The 10,846-nt window shown below is 37.7% G+C and overlaps 1 protein-coding gene across 1 annotated transcript; it reads left to right on the forward strand.

Annotated features, from left to right (window-relative positions):
* The first annotated feature begins 3,336 nt into the window (after nucleotides 1-3,336).
* On the forward strand, nucleotides 3,337-9,713 carry LOC134625455 (immunoglobulin lambda-1 light chain-like). The gene is made up of 4 exons (XM_063470676.1): nucleotides 3,337-3,376; nucleotides 3,458-3,780; nucleotides 8,322-8,355; nucleotides 9,247-9,713. Exons 1-4 carry the CDS (start codon nucleotides 3,337-3,339, stop codon nucleotides 9,567-9,569), a joined length of 720 nt encoding a protein of 239 aa, XP_063326746.1. The 3' UTR covers nucleotides 9,570-9,713.
* Nucleotides 9,714-10,846: the final 1,133 nt, after the last annotated feature.

Consider the following 10,846-nt stretch of genomic DNA (forward strand, 5'->3'; position numbering starts at 1 on the left):
AATTCCTGAGGTCAGATGGCCCAGGATGTGAGTGGGCATTAAGGCGTCTGCCGTCTGGCGTTTACAGAGAGGACAGATGGTTTGAAAGAGGAGTGAAAGAGGCCATCTATGTCCACTGTGAGCGACCATCTTTGAACAGAGGCGGTGGTTTACGACACCAACTGTCTGCCATCTATAATCCAGTTTTGAGTTCCCTCCCCAGACGCCTTAATGCCCACTCACATCCTGGGCCATTTAATGATAAATGTGAAGGCTCAATCTAGTGCAAGAGAGAGAGAGAGAGAGAGAGAGAGAGAGAGAGAGAGAGAGAGAGAGAGAGAGAGAGAGATTCACAGCTCCTCCTTCTCCTAGTTGTATTAAATGGCTCAACCAGAACCTTTTCTTCACACTTTATTGTCAATTCTTAGCATAAATCAACAACATGCTGGTGACTCTTTGTACTCTCATCACTGCATTAACATGTAAAGAGGACTTATACATCCAATCAGACCTCAAGAAAGATTTATTAGTCTGTTTGTTTCTCTTGACTCCATGTCTTCTTGTTTACAGGTGTGAGTGGTGTGATGGCACTGACACAGAAACCTCCTGTTTTATCAGTGAGCAAAGGAGACACAGCCACCATGGACTGTAACCTGGGGACTGTTACTGACTATGCTGCTGCTTGGTATAAACAGATTCCAGGAGGAGTTCCTCAGTTTGTTGTGGTCTTTCATCGTGGCTGGAGTTCACCAAACTATGGCTCAGGGTTCTCCTCTCCAAAATTCACATGTACTCATCAGTCAACAACAGATTATCGTTTGGTCATCAAAAACGTGGAGGAGGGAGGCTCTGCAGTCTATTACTGTAAGACATGGGACGGCTCTATTAAAGAGTACGTATCACAGTGATTTACAGTGTGACAAAAACCTCTTCACTGTTACTTCTGCTTTTTCAGATTCTATACTGAACACGGATCTCTCAGTGTACACATACTGATATCAAAGACATCACGGAAGCTCAGTGTACAGAAAGATATAATAAATATAAAAAAATTTAAATAAATGTTATTTTTCTGTGACAAACATCAGACTACAAATGCTGTTTCACCTTTAGACTGAGCAAAACAAAGTTTAAAAAGAATTGTTCATATATGGCTATTAAATTACAGTTTTGATGAATCAGAAAACAGACATTAGAGATGAACACATTGGAGGTAAATATTGTTTTCTTTTCGAACTACTTTTATAAGAACAGTTTTATGACAGACATGGCTGTGAAAAATGAATATGAACCAGAAACAGTCATGATATGAGCTTGTCATGGCACAGTGGCCCGTGGAAATGGGATGGACTCAAGTGCAGTTTCAAAACCGGAGGCTAGAGGTGCGGTGTAACAAAAGAGTCTTTTATTCACAATGCTTGGGAGTTAACAGAAAACTCAGACTAGTATTAAGGAACGTAAACTAGATGTCTGAGGCAAGAGAAACTATGACCATAACGGAACTATGACTAGATTGCAGGGACGACTGGGTGCAGGGACAGGGCAGGGGAAACTGTGGCTTGCCAGGGCACTGAAACAGAGGAGAGAGCAGTCAGGGGAATCCAACAGAGAGCTGCGAGTGCATCTGAGAATAATTGCACTGAGCTGCCTTACGTGCTTGCAGGTGGAGGTTGCTTGGAGGAGGGGGGCAGGAGACAAAGGTCCAGGTGGGTACAGCGTGCAATGCAGGGAGGCAGGCAGGAGAGACTGGCAATTTGAAAAGGGAGAGGTTACCGGCAGCTGCAAACTTGAATCCAGGAGAGCTTGGTAGGTGGGTTCTAGATGTAAAGTTGGCAGATAATCTGGCGAAGACTAGTTGTGTGCGCAGGTCATAAATACTGCCGGTATGATTGCCATCAGGTGAGGAACAACAAAGACTCCACCCAGAGGGGAGGAGCCGATGCTGTGGAAAACTATTCCAACCATGATATGAGCTTGTATGTCTTTTGAAGAGTCATCAGAATAAGCTCAGAACGAAATGGGACTGAAATTATTATATTTGTTTAGTTGACATCAGAAGACCTCAAAATACAGTCTAATCATAATCATTATAATTATGAAATTAGATGTCAGAAATGATTTGATCTATCAATGAAAGCTAGGTGAATTGCTCAATGTCCTCTTCCAGTTTTTGTACCCGCTGTGTTTTTATGAGGTTTGGGATCTCTTCTCCCCACAGTCCTTCTGTTTATGTTGGCTGTGATATGCTGAGTTTCTTTGAATTTGCTTTTGATTTTTGAGGGTTCAGTCATAGATCTCTGTACTCTCTGTACTTTCAGATTCCTCTTTCATTGCTGAGCCTTACTGGTTTTTCACAGTGTGGGAATTTGATCGGATAAACTTTTATATATTTCTCTCGCTTTTTATAATCACTGGCAACAGTGTTTAGTTATCATATTTACAAACAAATCTTCATTCCTAATTTTGTGACATTTAGTCATTTGTAGGTTGTCATTACAAAGTGTGACAAGTCTTTTTTCTCTTCAGATACCCCAAAAATGTAACAATAGACGGACTTCACACAACCAAATCTGAAAGTCCTTATTTCACATTTTTCAGTAAGGTATTAAACAAAGATGCAACACTGAATACCAACAACAAGAAATTCTGTGCTGTTTATTCAATTCCCTTCAAATCACAACAACAGTAGCCTCAAGGCACTTTATATTGTAAGGTTAACGCCCTATAACACTACAACGAAAACAGAGAAAACCCCAACAATCATATGTCCCCCTATGAGCAAGCACTTTGTTGACAGTGACAAGGAAAAATTTCCTTTTAACAGGAAGAAACCTCCAGCTGAACCAGGCTTAGGGAGGGACGTCCATCTGGGGTTGTGATGAGGGGAGCAAGACAGGACAAATGACATGCTGTTGAAGAGAGCCAGAGATTAATAATAAGTAATAATTAAATACAGAGATGTGTATAGACATATAGTGAGGGAGAAAGGTGACATAAGAAGAAACACTCAGTGAATCATAAGAATCCCCCAGCTGCCTAGACCTATTGCACTGTAAAAAGGAAGGATTCAGGGTCACCGGATCCAGTCCTAACTATATGCTTTAGCAAAAAAGAAAAAAGGTTAAAAAAAGAAAGAAAGAAAAATAATAATGTTGTAATGGGTTGATAGGCGGGAGAACAACACAAATAGTGATAAATATAGTAAAGACAAAAAAATTTGCATATACATTTTTGATGCTCCTCCTCCTGTTAGTCGTTTTATATAATGGCTCTTCCAGCACCTCCCCTCTTTATCCAACAAAAGCAGTACAGTCCGTTTCAAAGCTGCAAGTTCATCTTTCGTCAAACAGTGAGAACATGCTGGTGACTCTCTGTGCTCTCATCACTGCTCTAACATGTAAACACTTTGACTTATATTGCACACATACATATATGTCAGTGTGTTTCTCTTGACTCCATGTCTTCTTGTTGTTTGCAGGTGTGAGTGGTGTGACGGTGCTGACACAGAAACCTCCTGTTTTATCAGTGAGGAAAGGAGACACAGCCACCATGGACTGTAACCTGGGGACTGTTACTGGCAGTTCTGCTCGGTGGTATAAACAGATTCAAGGAGTTCCTCAGTATGTGCTGAGGTTTCATCATAGCAACAGTTCTCCATACTATGGCTCTGGGTTCTCCTCTCCAAAATTCACATCCACTCATCAGTCAACAACAGATTATCGTTTGATCATCAAAAATGTGGAGGAGGGAGACTCTGCAGTCTATTACTGTCAGACATGGGACGGCTCTGTTAATGAGCACGTATCACAGTGATTTACACTGTGACAAAAACCTCCTCATTGTTACTTCTGCTTTTTGAGATTTACACATACTGATAACAAAGACATAAGTGAAAGCTCAGTGTACACTCACCACCTACAGAAAGCATTATTAAATAAATATTATTTGAATTAACAAATATCAGAATACAATAATGTTGTTTCACGATATGATTCACTAATACACTCAAAAAAGTCAGTCATATATTGCTTTTAAATTAGTTTTGATGAATCAGAAAGTTTAAAAATTGAACTAAGTACTGTCAGCATACTGTCTCATATATGAATACTTCATCAACATTTTAACTTGTTTTTCTCAAGGTTTAACTAAATAACAAATAGAAAAAAACAAGAAGAAATCAAATTTCACTGACTGTTTATTTCAGTATCATTCTGTGACATCAAGCTTTAGGCAGTAAATATTGGTTGATGTTTTAGATTTATAATTATATTAATTTGACTATAAAATATGATAAATAATTTTCATTAAAAAGGTGCTGTTATTAAGAGAAACTCCAAAAGATTTCAGCGCTGTACTAAGCCCCCATTGTTTCAAGAGTCTCCCAATGCACCTGAAACTCCTGTTTCAATGTTACAACCAGTCTGGATTAGTCATAGTCATAGTAGTGGCAATATTACTTTTTTATATGAGTTTTACCAGCTTCCTTTTATTTCAGATATATAAACTTTACAAAAGAATGGTCCACACTAAGCAAAAGCTGAAATCTCTACTTGATTTCATTGAATGATAAATGTGAAGGCTCTCTCTAGTGGCAGTGGTAAAAAGGTATCTAGTTCAATCTCAGAAATTATAGATAATTTAAAAGAATTTAACAAAGGAAACAATCCAGAAAGATAGAGATAGAGAGAGGCAGAGAGAGAGAGATTCACAGCTCCTCCTCCTCCTGGTTATATTAAATGGCTCAACCAGCACATTTTCTTCACATTTTATTGACAATTCTCAGCTCACATCGACAACATGCTGCTGACTCTCTGTACTCTGATCACTGCATTAACATGTAAAGAGGACTTTTACGTCCAATCAGACCTCAAGAAAGATTTATTAGTCTGTTTGTTTCTCTTGACTCCATGTCTTGTTGTTGTTTGCAGGTGTGACTGGTGTGACGGTGCTGACACAGAAACCTGTTTTATCAGCGAGCAAAGGAGACACAGCCACCATGGACTGTAACCTGGGGACTGTTAATGACAGTAATGCTCGGTGGTATAAACAGATTCCAGGAGGAGTTCCTCAGTTTGTGCTGAGGTTTTATCATGGCTGGAGTTCTCCAACCTATGGCTCTGGGTTCTCCTCTCCAAAATTCACATCCACTCATGAGTCAACAACAGATTATCGTTTGATCATCAACAATGTGGAGGGAGACTGCAGTCTATTACTGTAAGACACATGACAGCTCTGTTGATGAGTTCGTATCACAGTGATTTATACTGTGACAAAAACCTCCTCACTGTTACTTTTCCTTTTTGAAATTTTTACACATACTGATAAGAAAGACATCAGTGTATACTCACCACCTAAAGAAAGTATTATTAAATAAATGTTATTTTTATTGACAAACATCAGACTGCACTAACGTTGTTCCACCATATGATTAACTAATATATTTTATATGAACATTTTTTGTGTCAGACATGTAAAAATGATTATGAACCAGAAACACTGATTATATGAGTTATAGTTATTGTTTTGAAGACTCATCTGAATAAACTAGGAATATAATGTGACTGACATTATAATGCTCAAATTTGAAGGTGGAAACACTTATATATTTCTCTTGCTTTTTATACTCACTGTCAACAGTTTCTAAGTTATCATATTTGCAAACAATCATTCATTCTTGTTTTTGTGATATTTAGTCAGTTATGAGCAATGTTCCCTCTAAGCTGCGCACGTGCGCAATTGCGCACTGCTGGCACGGTCTCTGCGCACAGAAAATCTGTGTTGCGCACAAAAAAAATCTAACCTGAATTGAAATTAAAATTAAAACTTTAACAATTCTGTTTTGCAGTGTTAGTCAGTAAGTGACTGGCTGCTCCCGTATGGGATTAGAACGATGCCACCTTATCCCATAGTCCAGCCAATGATGCGATTCACATTCGTATATACGCAGCCAATCAACGTCGTTGACAGGCTATGACAGCGTCCTCATGTGCCGACACCGGTGTTTTAGCTGGCAAAGCGGCGTGGCTGATGTGGAGTGAAGCCACGTTAATGACAACGTGTACAACCATTGGAGAGGTGAGCAGGACAGACGGAACACTTGAAAAAGGGAAAAGTGTGGACTTTATACCAGTTTTTAAATTGTGTTGATAGGCCACGTAAAACCAGAGTTATGATAAAAATATATACAATGTTTGGTTTTCTTCCTGAATACTGTCGTTGTTTATATTTACTGCGGGAAGAAACGGTAAAAACGGTGTTTTATAAGGAAAACCAACACAGGGGGAGAGTGCTAAAGGCACTCTCCGCCTGTGAGCAAAAACAAAACCAACCCCCACCCTTTCCTATTGGTCGAAAAAAGTACCATGTCGACCAATCAAAAAATGATATGGCAATGTGGCATCTAGTTGTTAAGAAACGGGGGGAAGTTTTAGGAGTGACGGCGTGTTTTGAGATGTGAGAGATTTGAGACGTTTAGCGCAAATCTTGTGTAGTTAGTGTGTAGTGTAGTCAATAGTTTTGTTGTGTGTGTCAGAACAGTGAGGCGACTGCTGAATGTTACAGGTGTTAAAGGAGTCATACATCTGTTGTCAGGCCTGCAGGTATCAGGCTGTTGTTCTCCTTTATCTCATAGTGGACAGAAATTATTTTTTGGAGTGGCACAAATAATTTGTGTGGCATCAGATTTGATGCAGAACACCTGATTGTTCTGTAAATAGTTTGAAATGTTTATTTAAAAACGCCTTGGCTGCATTTTTAGGTAAACAGCTGCAAAAAACTTTGTTGTTTGCCAAACTGAGTTACTTTTTTGAAGAAGTAACTATATAATTAATTGCCCAACATTGGTCATTATATACTGTATTTGGCAGACAGAGTTACAGAACTCTCTCCCAGACCACAGACTCATAATACAAGTCAGAGCTTTATGAAAAAAAGAAAAAAAGTGTGTTTTCAAAATTGGAGTTCAAGTTATTTTTACTTCCAATAGTGTTAACATACTACACAGGTGATGAACAAGATGTTTTTAAATTTTCATTGTATGTGGGCTAAAGCAGTTAATTAAAAGTAGTCTAACATAAATGTAAATGCTGTAATTTGATTATTTTAATAAACCATGTAACTTGGATGGATTCGATGCTGGCGTGACCACAGTGCACACGTCTGATGTCGCTCACAGTGGTCCAAGGGATCGCTCAGGGAGTTTGTGTGTTCGCTCAGACACATGAAAAATTAGAGGGAACATTGGTTATGAGATGTCACTACACGGTTTGACAAATCTTCTTTTCACCTTAGAATTCCAAAATGAAATAAAGGACGGCTGAAATTACTTGACTGGCACATACTGAGAACCTTTCTGTCATGTGTGGCTGTGTGGGAGGAAGAATGAAGGATCCAAATTAATGACTCACAAGAAACCAAGGAGTGTACAGGGAGCACATAGGGTAATGATACAACAACTGCAATAAAAAAAACACAGGGTTTAAATACAACATAGGGTAACGAGGGAATGGGAAACAGGAGGGAAACACAGGTGGACTAATCTGACATAACAAGACGGGGAGGAAGCAAGACTGAAAACACTGAACACAGGACATAAGACCGCCAAAGTAAAACAAGAAATACAAATAAGGCACAGAGACTTACAGACAGATAAGGAGACATGGCTGACAAGGAAGAGCGAACATGGAGCACAGAGACAAGAGTAACTAAACATGAAACGTGGTACACGGGGAAGGGAAGGTAACAGAAACCCAAGGACTATAACCAAGAATGTAACATAAGCAGAAAACAATAATGGGAATAAAACCATGAAAACCAACAAATCAAAACATAACTAATCAGAATCAGCATACTTTATTAATCCCTAGGGAAATTATGTAATTGTATAACTAATTAAACTAATCAAAAACACAACACGCTGACCCAATAGCATGATACTTTCAGCTTTAAAATCTAACCATGATTGATTTTATATCTGAATGAAATCAGAAAGTTAAAGTGTGAGATAATAAATCTTATCCACTGCTTCAGCTTATTCTTATGAATAACAAGTTACAAATGTACTGTGTGATGCAGATGTGGGTAAAGACATGATAAAAACTGTGTTGCACACATCTCAATCTGATTTGGACTTAAAAAAAAGGAAAAAGAAAAACAAACTTGAATGTGACAGTAAAGTAAAAGCTCAGTCATTCAATGTGTTATGAAATATAAGCAGACTGATGAGGGGAAAATAAAGAATGACAGTGAAAGTTAGTCTCAGCAGGATGTTTCAGTTCCTCTCCCCTCATCAGTGACAGTCAGGAGGTTTTTGTACAGCCATGTATACAAACTGAATCACTGTGGTATTCGGACAAGGCACCAAGCTGATTGTGACAAGTAAGTACTCTTAAACTGATTATAAAGCGGGAGAGATTTTCTTAATATTATTCAGTGTTTATGTTTTCATATCTTATGTTTCAGATTTTTAATCATTAATTATTAATATTCTAAGGAGCCTTCAAATACAAGATTCTTTTTCAATTCATTTCTTCAGAACTGAAAAAGCCTCTTAGATGAGGCTTGAAATGCTTGAATGCTGTTGAATGTAATTCATTAACTTCGTGATTAGAGACAGATATAGATCTCTGTCATTCCTATGAAACAATAGTATTATTGAACTTTGATGAGACATTGTTTAAAGACAAAATGTGAGAATAATTCAGTCTTCATTAGTAGTAACTAATCTAAAAGTCAAATCTCAAAAAGGCAAAACACTAAATTAAAGTTAACATTCTGACCTTAATCTGGTTCAGTTTTAGAGCTAACTATATTCTGTTTAATGTTTATCATAGCTGGTATTGTTTTATTTCACACTAAAGAGTTTTAGACTAAAAAATACTGACTGATGTAAATGTTTATGTGTTTGAAATGTAACATTTCTACTGCTTTAGATACTATTTATTCATAGTTTTACTGAAGGATATTAGTTTGTTCAAGTTATGCAATTTTATTATTTTATAGTAAATTGCTTCATGGTGATCTTGTAGGAAATAACCTGAAATGGTTTTCTTGTTTGTGTGTTTGTACATTAAATCTCAGCTGCTATAGAGGATTGGTTCTAATTTGGCAGATGCGATATTTTTCATGGCTACAATAAGTTATCATTTATAATAACAGATAGATTATATTCATCCACTGCTGTCTCTTACACAGTTCTTTTCTTAAAAACTTTTCTAGTATTTAACTGATTTATTTCAATGTTTCTGAACGTCTTTCATGTATTTTCAGGCTCCAGCCTCTCTCCTCCTGTCCTGACAGTCTTCCCTCCGTCCAGTGCTGAGCTCCAGTCCAACACAGCTTCTCTGGTCTGTCTGTCCAGTCAGTCTGTGCCTTTTGCAGATGTGAGCTGGTTGGCTGGTGGGAGTCCAGTGAGCAGTGAGATCTCTACCAGCACTGCTGTTCAGAGACCAGACCAGACTTACCAAATCAGCAGCTCTCTGACCATCCAGACATCAGACTGGAACATGGATAAGGTTTATACATGTAAAGTGTCTTTGGGCTCCCAGACTTCAGAGAAAACCATCAAGAAGTCAGAATGTTCCACTGAATAGTAGAAGGGTCAGAATCAGCATTTAACATCTATCTGGCACTTTAACGCTTCTGGCATTTGTTTAGTGCTCATCTTCAAGTTATAAAATACGAGCAGTTACTGTTGTGACTGTTTGATTTATGTGCTCTATTGGCCTTTGCTATATGTTTATTCAGCAAAATAATAATAAAAAAAATATTGTAACAAAATGATTGATGTGCATCTTGTATTTCCCTTTTTGTCATGTTTCTTGTTCTAGTTTAACTTACCTGCAATAGTAAAGAGGTTTAAAAAAAAAAGGGGGGGGGGGGATTTAAATGAAACTGAATTTTCTTTGACTATTTTACACCTCCTCCTCTCTATTTCCACGATGCACCTGCAGGCTTCTTGTCTGTATTTAGAGTTTTATGCAAATCAAGTGGTGAGATTCTAAGTGTCAAGTAAGAGGGGACTGTCTCCCACTGAAAACATTCTCAAATGTAAATTTATTTTCATGTAAAAACGCTGCTTGACAGGCCTCATACTCTGATAATATTTTTTGTTCACTTTAAGCCTGGCTAATACACAAAAATAAAGCAGGCAGTAGTATCTTGCCCAAGGATATTTCGCATTAAGACTGGAGCAGACAGGGATCAAACCATGAATCTTCTGATTAGTAGCTGACCTGATCTACTTCCTACAGGAGACATTGTTGTGTATGTCTAACAAATATTTAGGACTGCCTTCTTGCATTAACACAATTTCTCCAAAATTAGAAGCAGTCTGAATGATGCTGAAAAACCAGTTCATGCATTTATTACTTCTATGAAGGACTACTGTAATTCATTATTATCAGGCAGCCCTAAAAGCTTCCTGAAAAGCCCTCAGCTGATCCAAAATGGATTTATTAGTACTGATAAGGACTAGCGAGACAGAGCATATTTCTCATATATTGTCTTACCTGTTAAATCCACAATCAAATTTAAAATACTTCTACTTGCATACTTGCAGACTTTCATGCTGGATGTCCTTATTCACACAACCCTCAAAGGGATTAATGTGATGTCTAAAAGACAGTTGATGGTGACTTTTAAAAGAAAAGGAAATAATAAACAGCTTTGTGTTTGAATTGCCCACATAGAGAAAAGCAATAAGATGCAACAGTAAAAAGAAACCATAAAAGTCATGAAAAAATACATATAATAATGACAAAAATTTCAAAAGTCAAAAAACTTCCAAAGCAAACCTGCATATGGCAATGGGTCAGGTTATATAAGTTAAGTCAGACAGATATAAATAGACATAGGCTTTATTATTACT

The sequence above is a fragment of the Pelmatolapia mariae genome, linkage group LG4 (assembly GCF_036321145.2).
Source record: "Pelmatolapia mariae isolate MD_Pm_ZW linkage group LG4, Pm_UMD_F_2, whole genome shotgun sequence".
Classification (NCBI taxonomy): Eukaryota; Metazoa; Chordata; class Actinopteri; order Cichliformes; family Cichlidae; genus Pelmatolapia; species Pelmatolapia mariae.